The following is a 21,817-nucleotide window of genomic DNA, read 5'->3' on the forward strand; positions in this document are numbered from 1 at the left end:
TTGCTCTTCTCTGTACTCTTTCTTGAGTCTCAACATCTTTTTTGGTGCAGAGAAGAGTAACAAGGATAATAAAGGATCTGGAGGCTAAATCATATGATGAATGGTTAAGAGAAGTAGGTATGTCTAGCTTAACGAAGAGATGGATTAGGAGTGACAGGATAACTGTCTACCAATACTTGAGGGATAGTTACAGAAAAGAGGGGTCAAGTTATTCTCCAAAGCATCTGAGGGTAGGACAAGAAGCAATGGGTAGAACTTCATTAAGGGGGGATCTAATCTGGAACTAAGGAGAAATTTTCTGACAGTAAGAAATTAATCAATGGAAGAGCTTGCCTCCTGGAGTTATTAGTACTCCATCACTGAATGTCTTCAACAAAAGATTGGACAGCCATTTGTCCAGGATGAAATAAGATCTCCTGCCTTGGTTAAGGTGTTGGACTAGAAGACCTCCAAGGTCCCTTCCAGCCCTATGATTCTATGTAATTCTAACTGAAGAATCAGGTATCACAAGGATTTATATCATTTGTACAATAAAGTCATTATGCAAAGGATCACAGCATGTGAAACCCAATTCTCTGATATTTGACAAATCAACATTTTCACTGAATACCGGCATATTGAATGTAGTTAGCATGCAATATGCAGATTATACTTTCAGACCCACAACTTACTTCCCTGTGAATAAGAAATTATTCTTGCTCACATACAGAGTAAGCCTGAACTCTTATTAGAGATAAAAAATGTGGTCTTTTTCAGGCAGAAGATAAGGGTTTTCCTATGTCCCTTGATCCTCTGATTAACTTTTGGGAAGTTCAAGAACCTGGAGAAATAAGTGAAGAACATTTGCTTCAGGAAGTCTTTTGTTTCTGAAGAAATGAATAAAAATGTATAACAATATAATCTACAAAGTCTGATAATTTTTCTCCTTTCTTCCATCTTATACCACAAAGAGAGTCAAGGCAAGGCAGTCTTGAATTTCTTGCATTATCATAAACTAGATATCCATATAATTATCTTCTTCTATACTGAAACTTTGCATTTTAATAATTAGAATTATAACATGTTTTTACACTTTCTCTTCTTTTAAGAATATTTTTAAATCTCATCATCCATGTGATTGATTTATCTCCTGTAGAAGAGTAGGGGAGCTGAATATTCTACTAACCATCTTTATGCTAATCAGCCAAGAGGTGGATTATTAAAATTCTTTTTTTTCTCAATTTAGATTGTTAATCACTAGACACACAACACATTTCTGTATGAGAGGATGTGTCTCTCTTATCCTACCTAATGTAAGGATAAGGGCACCAACGGAGGTGACCACAATAGATAACTGATGCAGCAGCAATTACAAGTTATTTTTTTAAAGCAGGAGATATAACGTAAATAACTATAAAATTGAGTAAAGTGTTCTAAATTCAGCAAAAAATATTTTGAATAAAAATACATGAAACTGAACTGTCTGAGCTGGATTGTGTCCAATAAGCCAGTAGTTTGGTCACAGCATATTAAATGGTGGTGTCATTAACACAATTATTTATTTGCTTTAATTTATGAACATTAAATTATTTAATCTATCTTTTCTTTCAATAAAATTATTTTGCATTAAAACATGGCTATGTTAAGAAAAATAACTTGTGAGCAATTTATCTTCCAAGAATTATTTCTTCAAATCAGCAAGTTCAAAAGAAATGCCCATAAAAGTCATTGGTTGAACGGGCTGCAGATATATTAATTTGCTTGCTTGTATCTAATATGCCATTAGAGACAAGTTGAATAAAATTAAAACAAAACAGATTTTTCTAATGATTTTTTATAAGAGGTGGAAATGTCTTACATTGAATGTTTTTAAGAATGGTCTTGCCTTTTTAACTGTAAATAGTACTGAATTTAAATGCAGTTATTGCAAAGAAATATCACAACTGAAATATAATTAAAACTAATACTTTGGGGGAGGACCTCTTACATTACCATGATCAGAATTACTTCATCAACTATTTTATTTGGTTTGTACTGTATATACAAATTACTTAAAATGCCAAAAAGTACAGAAATCATCTATTTATCCCAAGAACAATACATTTCAAAGGAAATGCATGTTGTTGCACACTTTCTCTGGTATTCTCCTATTCATTTCAAATCCACATTCTTCAAAAATGTTACCATGGTTGTTAGAGAAAATTCTTATAGCCTAAATGTCATTTCTTTCTATTTTTTTCTAATTCCTCTATAATTTTAAATTAGCACTGTTTACTATAATTTTTCCAGCAATATCACTTATTTATATTTATGGCCATTCATTTTCTAAACATGCTTATTTATTCATTTCAAAATAAAGACAACACAGATCTTGTTTTTTATTTACCTGATCTAACATTAGATTATATGCAATATTTTATTCCATTTATCAAAAATAAAACTGAAAAGTTCATTTGAGTATTATTTCATCTATAATTGCCTACAATTAGAAAAGACAAATGAGTCAGCTGAGCAAAATCTTCTTTGTGCTCCATGCTATCTGTAGAGGTCAGTCTGCCCCAAAGAGATAAAATACTCATAATAAGCAACAGATTTGTGCTGGCTGCAGAACCAGAACAATTGCAGTAAATGCTAAAATATAAATCCAGTGAGACTGAGAAATACCAAACAAATGTTATTCCTTTGTCTTATAATAAAATAATGTACTAAGGTTAATAACTGAAAAACACATTCAGAATGAATATCAATTAATTCAAATTTGTTCCTAATGTTGACCAAAAATACTAACAAAGCAACTAGCAATTAAATGCTATGATATATAATATTGTTATCCCAGATTTTCTATTGGCCATGTTGTGATTTCTCTAGACCGTTGTTAGAGAGAAAGTGTGGGTGATGTTGGTGTTTCATGAAGTTATTTAGTGTATTGTTTAAAATGTTGACACATTAATTATAATGATCTAGTGGAAGCAAATATTTTGTTAACTCTGGGGTGAAAATGTAGTGTTTGACTCTTGGCAGAGCAGGAACTGAGCTGATTTTAGATGCATTATTTATCAAATATCATTCTTTTGATAGTTATGTTAGCAGATTATTGGAATTTAAGATATCTTCTCTACTGTGGCTTTGCAGTTGTTGAATAAACAGAATAAATATCCTATTAGTGTGATATGTATTAAGCAAATCAAATGAGATTTGTGAAAATTGTATCAGGAATCAGGTATTATATATAGCACAATATAATATATATGCGTATTATATGCAATACATATGACATGCACAGTATGTATCTATATGTGTGTGTGTGTGTGTGTGTGTGTGTACATTAAGACCAGTGATAATGTTATATACTGTTAAATAAATTTCTACCTAGTATAGTATATGTTTGCTCTCTGCATTTATATCATTCAACAGGTAACAAGGTACAAACCAGGGCAGTCAACACATTTGCAGTTGTCAAGGAGCACGATATTTACTGACATATCATAAAATCAGAAAGGTAGAAAAAGCAGGTTCACCTAACGCCACACATCAAACTCAAATCAATCAAGACATTAGCTATTAACTCAGATTAATGCTAGAGGAACAAAATACACCTGTGAATGTGAATGTATTGACAATCACTTTCAGCAGTGGGCCAATCATAGTAAGACTACTATGATTGGCCCACTGCTGAAAGTGATTGTGTAAATCACCTAAATGCCTAAATGTGTAATCCACCCAAAGTCAGCAAGGGGATGCGCAGCATAAAAATTAGATAGATAATAGACAGATAGATAGATGATAGATAAACAAGGCATTATTTTTTAAGATTTTTAGAGTAAAATATCCAGATTCAAATTCTGAATTCAGCAGGTTCTATATAATAGAGACAAATAATAGACTTAAGTAATTAATGGCTGCTTTACTTGGTTGTAGTCAATAGCAATACTCTTACATTACAAGGCTGGTCTCTATCGCTGTGCTAATACACAGTATATTCTATGACCAAGAATTATTTTGGCATTGGCAATTTAGTTACCAAAATTTGTGGCATGAAACAGATAAACTAAAACATAACCACAATTAACCTTAATCTATACTTAAAAATAAAAGCCCAGCCTTGCATGGATTATCTGACCTCTGAAATTCTAAAAGACTGCATTGCCCATTTTAGTCTTTTCTAGATCTCCTTTCTGCAAATCATGAAAGATGGCCAAAGAATTCTACAAATTGCCTACAGCACATTTACACAAGTTCAGGTGTCATCTTGTAGAGAAGATAGGCAACATATAAATGTAATAAATAAATAATAAAGTTCATTTTCAACAATTATCCTTCACTTTCCATGACATTTTATAGGGATTTATTAATTTCAATACTAGTTCTAGTTCCAGTCTCCTGCAGCTAAAGCATGACATATTCAGAGTCCCACCCATTCTAATAACTGTGGTAACTAAGCAGGGAGTGCTCAAATTAGAATACCAATGACTTTCCTTAGCTTTGAAGTGTTGATTGTTATATGGAAGTAGGGTGGTGCTGTTTATCAAGGGAAGGTCAGTAGTCAGGATTAACCAATGATATAAACACAAATATGAAATCAGAACCCATCGTGGTAATCTAAAGTCTCTACTAGACAATGGATCACCAAAATGTGAGGGAGCAGAAGGAATTAGAACAAAGGAACTGGAAAGAAAAAAATTAACAAACTAATCTGCAAAACATATGGTAAATTGCTAATCTGCAAAACATATGGTAAATTGCCACAATATCAGAACAGCAGTTTTAACTTTGTTGCTAGAAGGTCATGAAAATAATTGACTGCAAAATGCTTTTTTCATGCTAATCTTCTGCCTTTCATAGCTTTCACTTAGCACTGAACTGACATTTGGATTACTGACATTTAGAAGACTATACATAGAGCTAGTATCTGATGTATCTGGGCATTTCTTCTTTTATAAACTGCTCTTGTGAGCCCTGGAAAATAAGTATTTAGTTTCTGTTGAGTGCCCCATATTGGCTAATTTCCAAGAATAAAAGAGGAGAAAGGAGAAAGTTTTACGTGCTTCATTGATCCATTCTCAAAATCATTCTAATGCCACTTTTAGACTACAAAGCTTTAAAATTCTACAATCATATTTTCCTTGTTAGTAAAAAGAGGACAGCAATATGATTTATGGAAGTTGATTAAGATTTATCCACATGAAGCTGACAAGTTAAATCTGAAGTGATGGAAAATCTGTGATTTACTGCCGAGCTCCAATTGGGAACCTGACAGTGACAGGTTACGAACCTGCATTTTCTGCCCAGCCAAAGAGAGCAGATGCAATATATTTTGCCCTCACTGGAAATATAAATACAATTATTTTTATTAATAATGCCAATTTGTAATATAACAGAATAACAGAGTTGGAAGGGAACTTGGAGGTTTTCTAGTTCAACATCCTGCTCAAGCAGGAGACCCTATGCCCTTTCAGACAAATGGTTAGTTGATACACATTATAAATTTCCATGGCAAGATGACACTTAATGGAGCATCAAGACATACTAGGGACTGTGTGAGACTTGTGAAATGCTCAGTCCTGCCACACAGGGGGGGAGGGAATCAATTTTCTTAAAAATTGCTGGTTTTATAAAAGGTATCACTTCCACAGAATCAATTTAAGTTTTATAGAAATTCATTAAAATGGCTTTTTAAGCCAAACTATTGAAGCAGTGAGAGTTAAATTAAAATTTTTATGTATATACAGTATATACAATAATTAAGAGAAAGTTTTTCTTTTATTAAACAACAACATTGTCATGATTTCTTGAAAATCAAAGGCTTCAATGAACTCAATGAACGCTATTTAAAAAATTGCATCATGCCCCTTAAAGTCAAAGTTTGCACTGTGACATGTTCTTGAATTCATAAAGATTATGATTACTGAATTTTGGCAACTAGAGAACAGAATGCTGCTCCATTTCCACAGAGAGAAGCCAAGTTCTCGCCTGTTGACAGTTGCTACAAGGCAATCAATAGAATTTCTTGCCAAGTCACTTGGAAATTCTCCATAACAAACTATCTGGATCCATGAAATGCCTGATACAGATTAGCCAAATTAAGTGTCTGTTGGACAGTTAGTGTCCTTTAAAAGTGCTTGCCAGAGTTGCAAGATGGCTAATTTTGTTGTTTCCAGTGCTCAAACTTGAGGAAAACTACAGTCTTGCATCTCCTCATGGGTAGCACCATCTGCGCACATGTGTGTGTGAACTCCTATTCTCTCCCTTTCCAGAGTTGTTCCCAGGAACCGGTCTGCTCACCAGTTCCATGGTCTTTGCTGAGGCCATTGGCTCCGCTTTTGAAGAGCCAATTTCAGTTTGTCATACCTCCACCAGAAGTCTGCACTGTTGATCAAAAATCTAAGGCTAAGGTCACCAGCAACTTGACAAAAAGGATACAGGATCCACCAAGTGGAAGTAGAAATTGACAGCATAATTTTGAGCCTCTTTTTTGCCTGGTATCCCTCACTGTATCAACTGACTCATAATAACAGTGATCTGTCTACTTCCAGTTACATAGAAACTATCTCAAAATGCTTCTCAATTAACTATTATAAGTCTCATTAATCTTAATTCTTGCCAACCAAATCTTGCCAACCAAAAAAACCTCCCATTGTCTAACATATTTAGAACCAAATATAACCCATTTAAAACCATGTATTTCTATTCCATGTATTTAACTTTTCATTTTTGAATGGGAAGCTTGTCAGTTCCCTGCCAGTTCCCATTCAAAAAAATTAAAGCTAAAAAGTGGTTGCACACCTCCAAGTACAACTGTATTCTTACTATAGCCATATTTTTAAAGAAGTTTTTAAAAACCAAACATCAATATTAGTAATTTTTAGGAACTATTTGAGAATTACAAAATTAATTTACTATAGAAATAACCTAATTTCTTCTTTCATCTGCAAAGATGAAAAAGAGAGGGAGAAGACAGGGAGACTTCTATGTCTATAAAAAGATAGCATCTATCCAAGATAATAATAACAAGCAGTATTAAATGTTAAACAAAGATCATCTAGTTTATTCAACCCTGGCCATTATTAATACATTCCCAAAACCAATGTGCAAAGTGCTTGGACAAACACGTTAGCTGTTGCCTTTTGTTTCCATGATCTGTTGCTAAAGCAATAGTTTGCTAAAAATATATTCTGTCAAACAATTATATTGCGGAAAAGAAAGGAAAGGAAAGGAAAGGGGGGAAAGAAAGGGGAAACAAAAAGGGGGAAAGGAAAGGGAAACGGGGAGCGGAAAGGGGAAAGGGACTTATGAATATTCCTCACAAATCACAGAAAAGAAAAACAACTTGAATTGTCAAAATGGAGAAGAAATTGACATGGATAAAACAATGAAATATAAAGTTACAAACTTCAATTTCTCCCTAGAAATCTATACACTATTTCTACCCAAATCAGGTGGACTCTCTGTATACCTGGGTGCATGACTTTATAATGATGACAGTTAGATCACATGTATCTCTTAATGTGTATTTTACTGTCTTATGTTTGCTTTGTATGGCCAATAAAACTGTAATTTGCATTTTGCCTTGAACATGTCACATCTGAGAATCAGAGCAGCTGCTAAGTACTAAAGGTTTTGATTACTATTCCATGGCTCTGTTGGTATAATACATGGGTCTTCAAACTTGGCCCTTTTATGACTTGTGGACTTCAACTCCCAGAATTCCTCAGCCAGCATGCCTGGCTGAAGAATTCTGGGAGTTGAAGTCCACAAGTCATAAAAGGGCCAAGTTTGAAGACCCCTGGTATAATATGTTTAATTTAATCAGCCATTATCCTGGTGGCAATTCTTTCTTAGTGGGTTCTAGTAACAAACAATTATGATAACTGCTTTGAAACCTTCTGTTTTGGGGAATAGAGTGCTCACTTATTTCTCCCAGGGTATGCATGTATCCTAAAGCCATTGTCCCACGTGAGGTTTATTGCATCAGAGGGTAAGGCTTGAATAGTGCAGTCAACCAATACAGAAATGGTGTGTTCACTGGCTACCAAGACTCTACAATACATTCTATAATGGATAGCTTTATTTTTTTTCAGCCACTCCCTGTTTTTTATATACTGCCCTATGGTTACTAGTTAAGCAACATTTAGTTGATTTACAGTGACATATATAAATTGCATCCAATACTTAGTCTGCTTTTCCTAGTAGAAGCCTTTATTTCTCAGCTCTTACTTTCCTTTGTTTAAGATACAAATTGTATGTAACCCAAATAAATAAATAAATAAATATTAATGGTTTCTATAATGCTGCAGTATAGATTCCCAGTCAGTATCCCTAACAGTATTTGAGCAGCCTTCTGACTTAATAAATAATATACAGAAACTAGTTTCTACAATGTGTAGAGTTTCAGATCATTCTGTTCTAGAATTCATTGAGAACAACAACTGTTCTAGGTAGTAGAGGTATCACTCAATCTTGGAATTTTTGCCTGATGGTTAGCTTACCTCACAACCCATCTCTAGAAGTTCTTGTGGACTGGCACAAATGTCTTCTATCTTTCAGAATGGTCTCATCCACTTATCATTTAAATGTTTATTTTTATAATTCCATTGTTTTAATTTTTGTTGATTGCCTAGCGTTCTGATTTTTAAATCTGCTCATACTTGCAATCTATAGATACATGAAAATACAGACCATGACAACTAAATAATTACAATCTCCTATTTCAAAAACATCCGCTCTAATTATCTTCCAGGTTCTGTCTGGCATTGTTGTAATTATCACATTTTTCTTCTGATGAGAAAGTTATTTTTGTGGGAAAAAACAAAACCCATTATAATCTGTTCAAGATTTTGATTCATCTATGGCCAAAAAGTGATATTCTTGCCCATTCTGTGCATTGGAGCTGCCTAAATGATTTTTTTTAGTACTTCTTGTTGCATTTCAGCTGGAATAACAACTCTGTTACTATAGAGAGTTAGTCCCTGTGATACCATAAATCTTCTCTCTTCAAAGAAACAGTAATAGATTGAATGTGGTAGGCAAGATGTATGCATGTGACAGCCAACTAATGTGTATAAAGTTGAACATTGTTTATAGTCCTGGATAAGAAGCAAAAATGTGTGTACACACTGAAGAAATCTATTAGAAACATGGTAAAGCCTACAATATTTTTTATGCTTAGTACCTTTCCACTTCTTCTAAAGCAGTGTTTTTCAAACTTTCCACAATCATAGACTGCTAAATAAAACTTTAACAAATGTGGGACTGTCCAATTAAACTAACATCTCCACCCTACATGTTGATCTTTAAAAACATTGAAATTCTTTTTTCCTTCTAGCAAATAATATTACTATATTAAATAACAATTACTTGTGCATGCCTTCCATGTCATTTCATTTAATTAAAAAGGCCCTTTTAATGTTTCTTAGAAAAAACACATTTATTTAACAATTGTGATCGGTACTGGATAAATAAATAAGGGCTGATTTAGCCAGCTGATTGGTGATGAATAGGAAGAAAAGCAGCTAAGACGCTGAGCAGGCACTGAGCAATTAATGTAGGGAGACTCCCATTCTAACATTTGGTGGACTCTGAGGACCACCAGATGCCAATCTGAAAGTTACTGTTCTAAGGTTGAATGTTTTGCCTGGATGGTATTAATTGAGAAGGTTGTTTTTAATCATTATACATCTCTACATTTTATTACTGCATAGTCCAAACTTCTGCAACGTTACCTGGAAAGTGTGGTTTGTATATTGTGGCTACTATTCCAGTCCATTAAGATACTTTGAGAATTGTTCACATGTTCATATATTCTCTAAGACAGGGGTGTCAAACTGCCAGCCTGCAGGCCAGACGCATCATGTGGAAGCCGCGCCCACCCCATTGCCGGCAATGGCAAAACTGGCCTGATATGTTGCGCAACGTCACATGACGTTGCGAGTTTGACATGCCTGCTCTAAGACATCAGATTCAGCAGTCCATCTGCATTTAAAAGACAAAGGCCACTCTTTTGAAGACAGCAAAGTCCACATTTTGGACAGAGGGCACAAACTGGTTTGAAAGAGGGGTCAAAAAGGCCATCTATGTCAAAACTGAACAGCCTTCTCTCAACAGAAGGGGGGGATATGACATCTATCTCCAGTCTATAACACAGTCCTTTCAACAGTTTTAAGGCTCCACACTCATTTGCACCACTCAGATGGCCTCAACAACCTCCTAGAAGAATGCAAATGATCAGCTGTCTGCAAGGAGTATAAATCCTTCCTTTCCCCACCATCTGGTTAGAGCTGAAGAAGCTTCTTGGATGAGAAGCGAAACATCTTCAAAGAAAAACAAGAAAGTCCAGTTGCCTCATGAAAAAGCATCTTTGGGACAACTATGACTTGGATGACTGAGATTCTTCTTAGACATACTCTCTAAGAGTTTGGGCATATTATATATCTGGATCTCTGACTATTCTGAAACTGTGAACTATTGGCGTCAACATTCCTTCATGATCTCGAAGCAAAACTCTGCCTTTTTTATACTTGCTGCCATCAGCAGTCACAACAGTATATCACTGGCATTACTAAATGTCAGCACCAGGATTTCAGTTGGTGTTTGATCCTCCTGAAAAATTCTTCTTTAAAAAGAAATTTATTTTAAAGACACAAGACCTCTGCCAGTTTATGGAATAAACCTTGTGCTACTCCAAGCCCAAAAATATCTTTGCTCAACTACAGATTTTGAGAAAGTTAATTTCTAAAATAAGCTCCACTGTGGTTGGTTCTGGAGTCATTCCACATCCATCCCAAGATACCTGAACTCTTGGAAATAAGAGTCCTTTTCACAGCAAATAGATCTTGAGGCTTGGTACCAAACTTTTTTCTACTTGGGTTTTCCATCTGTATTTCCTCAATAGGTTCCTTTGGATGACCTTACTATGGATGGAGTTGTCCCATTAAGGCTTTCTTGTTTTGAATCTGACTGTTGATTAAATTTGTTATCTTCTGCATAGCCCTCCTAAAGACTGAAGTCATCTGCATAAATAACATCTGGAACAAAATCTTATCCAAAATATCCAGAACTAATCTGTTCCTGAAATTCTTTTTCTTCATATGCTTATAAAAACATCAGGGGTCCTTAGACTTTTATATCCTTGGATGGAAATAAGCAATATCATAGATGACATTTCCTAGGGCCAAAATATTTACCAACATTTTTCCAAACTACAGAGTTATCTATCTTTATGTGTGGCAGCTCTGATGGTTGCCATAACATCTTGTGCTAAAAATTATTTCTGTTTAGCTTGCCTACTCCAACCTATGCTCAAATATTTATCATTAGTTTGTAAGAGAAAGAGCATGGTATTCATTGATTTTTGTATACACCAACAATCTTAATATTTCAGTAAAATATTCCTTCTCCATTTCTTCTGAATGTGAGGATGTTTTAACTGTTACTCAATGCTTATGAGTTTTTAATGAATTTATCTTTTGTAAATTGTGATAACTATTTCCATAATAATCCCAAAATATATAAACTTTTGGAATAAATTTCACATAACAATGAAATGATGTTTAGACCAATTGTGGATTATACCTAAACTCACAAGGATGTGAATATGAAGGATTTTTGCCAAAAAAATCCATGGAAATTCATGGAATAGCATATGCAACCTGGGTTTTCCTGGACTCACAACTCCTGTTCAGAAAGCATATAGCTGCTGTGGCTGGGAGAACCTTTCCACAACTTTGTGTTGTGTGCCAGTTGTGCCCATTCCTGGATTAGGAGGCCCTGCTCGTAGTCACTCATATCCTGGTCAACTCTTGAATTAATGTAATGCACCCTACATGGTGTTGACCTTAGTGAACATCCAAAAGCTGTAATTAGCATAAAATGTGGCGGTGTTGACATTATGTGTACTCTTTAATTGGTGCATATTACACCTTTGTTCTCATGCTGCATTGTCTGTCAGTATGCTTCCTGGTTCAGTACAAGATGCTGATGATATATGGCTCTAAATGATGTAAGACTGATTTATTTGAGCGATCACTTTCTCCATTTATATCTACCCATTCCATCAAGATTGCCATTCCATCAAGATTGCTATGAAACAGTGGGAAGCCAGCCTTTTCTTCCCTGGTGCTCATGTAAGATATCAGGCCCTTGGCCAGGGGTAGTCAACCTTGGCTCTTTTATGACTCGTGGACTTCAACTCCCAGAATTCCTGAGCCAGCTGTGCTGGCTCAGGAATTCTGGGAATTGAAGTCCACGAGTCATAAAAGAGCCAAGGTTGACTACCCCTGCCCTTGGCCTTAGATTGGCCCCAACCCTCCCAGCCTTTAGGAACACATGGCTCTGTAGCTGTGCCTGGGGATCTAGCATTCTACAGTTTTTACAATATTGTGAGATGCAATGATGGATTTTGCCACTGATCATGATTATTTTTGTGCAATGCAGATATTGATGATTTTTACATGTTTAACTTGATTTGATTGTTGTTTTTAATAGCTGTGAGCCACCCAGAATCACTTAGGTAAGATGAGCATCCATTCAAATTGAATAAATAAAACAAAGTCTCATCAAAATCTTCGTGAACATCTGTAATTACCTAAATACTTCTGCATTGTCCAATATATTAAAAATGGAATTTAAAAAGCTTAAAAATTCTGTATCTTGGAGTAAAGATATAGAATTCCCATACCATTTTAAAAATATAAGCTTTACTACAAATGATAAATGTATTGTACTATTTCACATATGTAAGATTTGTGCTGAATATTAATTAGCTAAATAAAAAATTAATGGTTGGTAAAACAGATCTTTAAACTGTACATGCTAAATTGATCAGATTATACAAAAGACTCAAGAGCTAGGCATAAAAAATGTAAGTATTGTACACGTTCACTCCTTTGATTTAGTGATTTAATCAAAAAGATAGCTCTCAGTTTTATCCAGTTCTTGAAATATACATAAAAATTATAAAATAAAAGTTATAGATGTAAAGCTTTACATTAAAGGATTCTATTCACACAATCAGTAGGATGAAATCCTGAATAGGATTGAACTAACTTCACAGTGATAATTGGAGAATTCATGAGATTTTCACAATCTCCTGCGAATGCTCCATGATAATTGAACAATCACGGGACTTGACAACTGATTTTATTGATTCATTACTGTAACAATGCTTTGCTATAAACAGATGCACATTCCCTACATGTAAAATCATCAAAATTGTAATTTATGAACAAATGTATTTTCTCACTTACTTCATTTACTGGAATATTGGCAAAAGGCTTGATGATAGCAGCTAATGGAATTTGAGCCTGTTTTGCTAGGTCTGAAGTTGAAGGAAAGCAATAAGAGGTACATCGAATATAACGAGGGCTGCAATTACCTGAATAATTCCAAATAGTGACAGTGTTAAATGATAAAAATAGATACATTTTGACTTTAAAATCAGAGAATAATCCTTCACAAAGATTGCAAAATAAATAAATATTCCTTCACAAAGAATGCAAAATTCAACCTAATGATAAATCCACTTAGGCTCAGCTCCTTTCATTCAAATCTCTAGTGCTTCTCTACAAAAAAAAAATCCTAACAGGGTGAAACTCAGAATTACATAAGTAAAACTTCATTTTTTTTCCAGTGTGGTTTCCCCTCCTTTCCAAGCTTGGTACAATTTCTTGGTACAATAAGCTACGGATATTTTTCAATCCCACAGAGAAGATTTGAACACTCATAGAGATGAAGAATTGCCCAAGATCTCCTTTCCACAATAGAAGCAATCAAGAAAAAATTACATTTTGTACCAAGAAGTTTGGAATCAATTGCAAAAATATTAAATCCCTAACGGAATGTAAAAAATGAATTTCTCTCCCACTAAAGCTTAGTTTTAACCAAATTACTATGCAAGTACACAAGTTATTTCCAGAAGAAGCTACATTAACTGCAGGGTGGCAGAATTACATGAGTTCACCGATAAAAAAAACTTTAATACAATGTACTCCTGTCATTTTGACTTCTAGATCAATTTAACAAATATTAGATAAATTAAATAGGAACATTCAAATCAATACAAATTGTAATTCAAGTTCACTGATTTTGTCTATTTACCTTGATCTTGGATCAGACAATCTGTTGTAACCAGAGGAGGGACTTGACCTCTGATATTGGTAGCATAGGTCTGACTTCCTCTGGAAACTTTATCATTTTCAATTACTTGAATCTAAAGGATAAAAATAAATAAACAATGTAAGAATTGGAGGCAGACGTTAATTTGTTTTAAAATTAATGTTTACAGACGTGTTACCACAGTTCAAAAATCAAGACACATTTTATAGATCAAGAAAGATGCTGCTTGGAAGAAACCTTACAATGGCATTTCAAAAAAATGAAGAACCTTATACTTCAAAAATGTCTTTAAGCATTATAATACAGTAATTGATTTGAACTCCCTCCCATCCTCCACCCATGATAGTAACATTCAAGCATATATTCAAGAGTAATTTTTGTCGTTCCCCTCAGCCCTACAAAGTATCGACAATGTTACAGATTTTCTGCAGCTAATCACAAAATTACAATAACAAAATGAAACGAGCAGTTAAATGACACAAAAAAAAGTTTAACTCAAGCTAAAAGAGGTAAGTTGAAACTTTCTTTTTTTCAAAAAAAAGGATAATTACATTTCCAAGTTTAGAATGAAATAAACCAAGAAAATTACTTTGAGCCTAGATTAATTCAAACATTCCATCTGAACATTTTAAGTGAGTGGGAGCATGCCAACAGCTGCTTTGTTTTTCATTCTTAGGTCCCGAAAGTGAATGGGAATTATACCAAACAATTTCCAGAGAAATTTAGCAATGTTTTTGTAGTCTGCCTGTTTGAATTATTATTTATTTATTAAATTACCCCCTGTGCTTTTTAAACTATAGTTGGTCAGTTGGTAAGTATCAGCACTCAAATTACACCTGTGGTCCTAGGATAAAAAAAAGACAAGGAAACAAGAGCTTGTTGAGCAGAATATTCAAAATAATATGGAATTTTGTTTTTAGCTACTTTGTTTTTACTCTAAGCCAGGGGTGTCAAACTCGCAATGTCACATGACATGTTGCGACATATCATGACTTTTTTGCCATTGCCGGCAATGGGGTGGGCGTGGTTTCGCTATGATGCATCTGGCCGATGGGCCGGCAGTTTGACACCCCCGCTCAAAGCACTTATGAAAATTTTAAGCTCAGAAGATTTTGGACATGATATAGCTTGCCTGCCACATGCAGGGAACCAAAAGGAGAAAATTCTTACTCACTGGACTTGGAATGGAATCTGGATCAAGTTTTCTTTGCTGTGGTCCAGCTAATTGTGCTGGTCCTGAGGGAAGGCCACCTGGATAAGACAGCTGTGCCCCTGCCACTGGAGGACCATAATTTCCTGCAAAAAAAAAAGGAAAATGTAATAATCTCACCAATGTTTACAACTTTGTTTTATAACCTGTGTTTTCTATCTGTTTTGATTTTTATTAAAGGGTTTTTTTTTTAAAAAAAAAGAATTTAAAAAACTATTCCCTGTTTAAAATCTATACTTCAAAAAAGACATAGCTATTTTCTGTCTTATATGATGGGGAAGGATAAAGGAAGATGTCTATAAATAAAGATATCTTGGGAATATTTCATGGGAAATGGAGAAAAACTAAAGAGAGAATGGTTTAACAGATGTAAAATAAAATGCTTTCCAATATTTCTATTCTTTTCTTTAAAAACGGTGAGGAGTAAATGTTATCCAAACATGAACACATAGGATAGTCCTGCTGACTATTGAATTTTCTGTTTCAAAGTTGTTTTCTCTCCAGTGTGCTTGTGAGTGTGTAGATACGTTTGCTGAACATGCCATAGCTGGGCTCATGCTACCTATCAGTAAGTTATTCATCCTATGGACATCTGATTTAGATAATCCAGCAAACAAAGATCATTTTCTTAGTGTATGATCAGCAATATTCTGATAACTGGCCAATTGCTATCTCCTTAACAATTATTTCTACTGTAATATTATTAAAATTATTATTTTAATCAATTTATATGGGGGTTCATCTTGCAAGAGCAACTCTAGGTGGGTCACATAGACTTAAAAGCTCAAATACAGTAACTGATAATGCATGTAAATGGTGGCACTCAAAGACAGCATACATTATTTACAGATAACACATCCATCTCACAGACCCAATTTAAACAGTTCTGCACATTCTTTGATGATCCAGTTAGGCCTTGGATACATATATCTATTTTTTGTTTCTCTTCTGCTAGGCTTATAAAAGGGTGGAAAAAATCACGTCCTATTTTGCACCACTCAAGCATTTTGTCTCTAGATTCAGAACTCATAATGGATCCCAATGTTTCAAGGAGGCCAAGTTAAGAGGAACACATCTCAAGTAAAATAGCAATAAGAATGTTTTGTAACAATGAAAGTTTGATCTATAGTTCAGTCTAGTCAACATGTTAGGTCTAGAGTTAGCTCTACAGGTCACATAAAGACAATTTCTGTTAACTATGCCATGTACAGCAAAAAAAAATTGTGGACAGAAAAAAAAACCACATTTAAACCTTGTCTATTCGAAATTACAAAATTAGATGCTTCTCTCATTTCTCACTAGATGCTACTCCCTTCTCTATCTTCAAAACAGAAATTGCAGCCTGCTAATATTATGTCACTTAGGTGAGATGGACAGTGTAGAAGTTTAATAATAAATAAATTAAATAGAATTTACTATAGGCATCCACACTTACCATACTGAGAAGGAAACCCAGGACCTGGAGGTTCACCTGCAAATTGCTGTGGCAAATTGGTGTTCAATGGATTTGGACCAGGGAACCCCTCCTGCCTGGCCATTGAAGGAGGTAAAGATGGAGTGCAGTGACTATTCAAGTTATTTGGTGGAGAAACAGGAGGACTTGTTGGCAAAGCCATTTGATGTGGCTGAAGTGGTGGGCCTTGTAAAGGTGAAGGTAGGCCCAAAGGTCCAGAAGAAGGTGGATTCTGAGCATTACTGGGACCTATGCAAGAATACAATTATGAAGAACACATCTAAAATTCAAAATTGTCATGCAATCAATCTGAGTAATTTCGTATTGTAGACATTTACATGCATATTTTTGTTAATGATTATGTATTACTTTAAAATTGCAATGAATTACACCCATGTTTAATTATATTTAAAGTGTACACAGAGGGACAGTGCACCTCTAGTCAAACTAAAATCCTGGTGATTTCATGGCCATATTTATATAGTACTGTTGGCAAAAATAAAGAACTGGTTTGCCACTGCTTTATTCTGGTGTTTTTTTCTTCATCAAAACAGATCCAGAGAAGCTATTCAATTGTGACTATTTTATTTTCAATGGTTAATCTGCTCCAGACATGATTAAGACTAAATCCAGTCCATTAATTGTTAGATTTTAAACCAAAATTACCCTACAAGCAGAGCTATAAAGACATTTACCTAAATTTATTGTAGAAATGTAATAAATAAATAAAATTTACTTAAATTTACATAAATTACTTATATCACATTCCTAGAAGTAAATATTTCATTCCATTTCATGGTAAAAAGAAGCATACTTTAGAATATTTAAATACTATGATACAGATGAAAGATGGCAACTACAAAGATTTTCAATCAATACTTTTACTAACTATAGAAAGCAGAGCATAAACTATGAGGATCCTTTGCTGAAACATTAAGCCTAACCCATATGTGTCCCATGGCATGTATAATATTCCAGAAACCATGTCTCAATACATACATCTTCCAAATTACACAGGAACTCTAGGAGAAGCTGATTTTCACACATGTCAAATTGTACACTGTACAATATATGTGAGCAAATATGGCAGTCATTATTTTGCACATGGTTGCCATTCTTGCATTCTCTTCTATAAGGTCAGATTTATTAAGGCAGGGTTTGTATAAACCAATAATTGTTTGCATCTTTACACATAAAACAAAACAGAGAGAAGATATTTTTCTAGTATTATTAACTTTATCAAGTTTGTAAAAATGTACACCGTTCTTTCCAATTAATAAATAACCATGATTTTAATACAATTGCTTCAATATAGATTTACAATGGGTAAAATTTGCATTAGGAATCTTGTATCAATGTAAGATTATGAAGGTAACTTTAAAATCCATGATCCAGGTGTTCATTCATTTATTTATATTAACACATCCCATTAGTACTGAGAATTGATATTATTTGGAAGCATCCAATAAGCTTTCAAACTATCAGATGTTTGCCTTCAGTGCAATAGATCAGTGCAATAGATCATCCTAATTCTTTTAAGTGTTCTTAACACAGGAAAAGTTATAATCCCAGAAAAACTATATTGACTTAACCATAATATATGGTTTGTCTCGCTAAGAATTTTTATACCACCTTTAGACGGCATGTACTGTATATATCCAGTTGATGTAAAATCTGTACAATGTAAAATGCTCATTTCCAGGCTCCTGATCACAAATTCCACACGCTATTATACGTCCATCCCATCCCCTGGCTCTACTACTTTTTGTGATGGTGCAGGAATCTCTAATTGAAAGGCCTTAATATAAGCAAAACTCCACTTGCAACAATTGGGTCCAATGGTTAGATCCAGACTGAAGTAACTATATTTCCTATTAACTATAATTCAATCTGAATCTAACCATTGAGTCTCTATGGAATTCCATGGAACTTAAGTTAGTGTTTCTATGTTAAGCATTATTTAAATCCAGTTCAAATTAAAACAAACACATAGTTAAAATTCTAATATCTCAGTAACTATCCAGTGATTTGCACAGTTGATGTTTTAGCAATTTATAAAGGAATCATTTAGGGGCATAGATAGATTATGGATGCTCATAATGAAATATGGTTATCATTCACTGAAATACTAATATAGAACTTTTATATATGTATAAATATGAATGAATATATGTAATGTATAGTTTTCTTTTTTAAAGATTTATTTTATTTTATTTTGACTTTCTTCTTTTTAATGCTGCCTTTATTTTTCCTTCTTTTTGTTTTTATACTGAATCAAAAAAAAAAGAAAATAAAAACCTTTCATGGATTATGCAATTCATACCGTAACTACTTATCTGCATGTTGCCAAGCTGATTTGTCAGCTGTACTGCAGGAAGAGGGGGGCTATTTGGACCAGACTGTAAAGAATGATGGTAGGAAGGATAAGAAGCTGGAGGACCTGGCAATCTGAAAACAAAAAACAACATTACAGAAACTCACAAAATCACCATACAGTATATTATTTTGCTCATAAATCACATAAGCCAAGATGCACATGAGTCATTCCTGCAGACTCTGCAGAGAAAATACCAAATATAAAATGTCCAGGAAACTAAGAGGCTTTGTCTGTGGCAGGTTTACTCATCACATGCTGTACATCAGCTTCATGATTAATTATTATTTATAGGGGAACAGTTCTAGATGAGCCACCCTCAGATATATTATTTGTCCCTTATATTTTTTTCAGGAACCTTCAAAATAAGAGGTTTTCTTCCACTTCTACTAATAACAGTTTATCATTATGACTAAACCCATATAAACTATGGTTAGCTTTCACTGTGGCTTATTGAAAAAAAACTTAGCTATAGCAGGGTTGTTTCAATAAAGCACTAATTGGCATTAACCAGTTTTTAAAAATTAATACTAAGCTGCAGCTAATCAAATGTCAAAGTTTCCAATCTTTTCTTCATGACTGCTCAGCAGTAGTAGAGTGTAAGTCCTAAGTTCACGAAGGCTCATTCTCGGGATAATAAAATGCAGTTTATCATTACACAGGCACTGTCAATTGTTAGAATCATTGTTGAAATTTCTCTTCTTAAAAAAAGCTTCCATTGTGACATTATGCTTTACAAACACAACAGAGAGGAGCTGAGATGATTAGAAGTATTTTTATTAGGAGACTGAATAGTTGGAAGGAGTCTTACCAAAATTTATTCCCGACCTAAACAGGAGGGAAGAGAATACTTGGAAATTGACCTCTTTCCACATTGCAAAAAACTCAAGATGGAATGGGTGCTTTGCAATCAACGTAGATTAAATCCAATCTAATGCAAATGATCTCTGTTTGCAAAAAGTTAATATTTCCTATGTAACACAACCATGTGCAATAAACATTATGAATAATTCTGTATTTAAGGTTTTTTCCCCTCCCTTATTCTTTCTGCTTCTTCATTTTTGATCATCATTTTCCTCTGCAATTTTTTTTTCTAATTTATACTGGCAATACATATAACCCTGTGTATACAGAAGACAGTAGACTGTGCAAAGTGAGAACTATTTCACACAAATCAGGCACAATTTGGCTGGTTTGAGACTGGACTAAGCCCCAAGCTATGGTTTCAGAAACCATAATGACAGGATTTATAGAATTTGCTAAGCTAAGACCAAACAATCACACTGTAACTCTGCATCATGCTGAAGTCCACTATCTGAGTCATCATGAAAAATACTGAGCTTAGCATGGATTTTACTTCCTAAAAAGTATGACTGAAATCTAAAAATCTTTCCTTCTCTCTTTTTATCCATATTAGCAAACATGTTTTATTAAGTTCTTTTAATAAAGAGAATTTTCTCTCCCTTTCTCTTCAAATCTTGAAACAAAAATAGATGAAATGATTAATAATGAAATACAATATATATACTAAGCTTATTTTTTCCCTTTAAAACTGACTTAAACAAAGCAAAACTTAATAGGGTCAAAGAAGAATGATCTCAATTGGTAGGCAGCTCAATTTGAATAATTTGCCCTTATTCAAAAATGATTTCTCAAAGTCCTGCATAAGTAACTTGACAACTTCTACAAAATATGATATTATTAATTCCTGCATACACTGCTCATTTAGCAACCAGAAACAAAAAGGAATGGAAACAGATTAAATCTCATCCCATGGCTCATAGACCTTCAGCTTTGATCTTTTAAATTGGACATAAAGGTCAAAGGTGATTCTCTGTCCACAGAATATGTTTTGCATTATGGCTGCTCAAAACATATGGATTAATTTAGGCCTTGAATTGTAATTAAAATAACTGCTTGATACAATCGTAAAAGAATTAGGCTTTTCCTTTTGGTTAATCCAATTTATAGAGTCAGTTCTTTAACTATATTTTAGAACTCAGTACAAAAATGATTTATTTTTCAAAAAGACTATGCAATATAATAAAAATCTCATTTTAGTAAACTAATTGGGGAGGAGAGTCTCTGATTTTTCCCCAAAGTCCAGTAAATCAATGGGTATGTCATTATAGTAATGCAGATTACATTATTTGCATTACATTGTCATTATCAATTGGCATAAATGTTATATGTATATTGAGTTCACCATACATATTATGTCAGATACATAATAATATTACACGTACAACATAAATTCTAATACAGTATGACTGTTATATTCAAATTTCATTGCATTAAAGTTTGTAAAATCAAAGTTGTAGCATATACAATTTTAGTGATACCCAATATAAGTATGCTTCCAAATAACAGAGAGTATTGGTTCCATTGTGTTCTTATTGGTCAGATATTACTTGAAGTATTCTGTTCCATTTGGGTCAGCATACTTTAAGACTGATATAAACTGATGTAAACTCTTAAAACAGTAATAAGTTGATAAAAAGTTAGACAATAAATCCAATAAGAAAATATTGAAAATATTTAGCCTTGAGAAGTGAAGTACTAGAACAAGTATGATAGTAGTCTTCTAATAGAGGAAGCCATATCATACAATACAAGCCAGGAAAAACTTTATAACAATTAGAGCAGATTTATAGTGGAATCAATTGTTAAGGGAGATGAAAGGTTCCTATAT

General features: G+C 33.9%; 1 protein-coding gene across 1 annotated transcript in view; it reads right to left on the reverse strand.

The window, feature by feature from the left end:
* SEC24D (SEC24 homolog D, COPII coat complex component) overlaps positions 1-21,817 on the reverse strand; it is a 53,166-nt gene that overhangs the window by 29,988 nt on the left and 1,361 nt on the right. Inside the window, exons 3-7 of the mRNA XM_015823289.1 lie at positions 19,075-19,199; positions 16,734-17,000; positions 15,263-15,384; positions 14,071-14,182; positions 13,221-13,348 (exon numbers count right to left, since the gene is read on the reverse strand). Coding sequence (XP_015678775.1) covers positions 13,221-13,348; positions 14,071-14,182; positions 15,263-15,384; positions 16,734-17,000; positions 19,075-19,199 — 754 coding nt within the window. The remainder of the gene's footprint in view (positions 1-13,220; positions 13,349-14,070; positions 14,183-15,262; positions 15,385-16,733; positions 17,001-19,074; positions 19,200-21,817) is intronic.

The sequence above is a fragment of the Protobothrops mucrosquamatus genome, unplaced genomic scaffold, assembly GCF_001527695.2.
Source record: "Protobothrops mucrosquamatus isolate PMUCROS unplaced genomic scaffold, P.Mucros_1.0 scaffold1825, whole genome shotgun sequence".
Lineage (NCBI taxonomy): Eukaryota > Metazoa > Chordata > Lepidosauria > Squamata > Viperidae > Protobothrops > Protobothrops mucrosquamatus.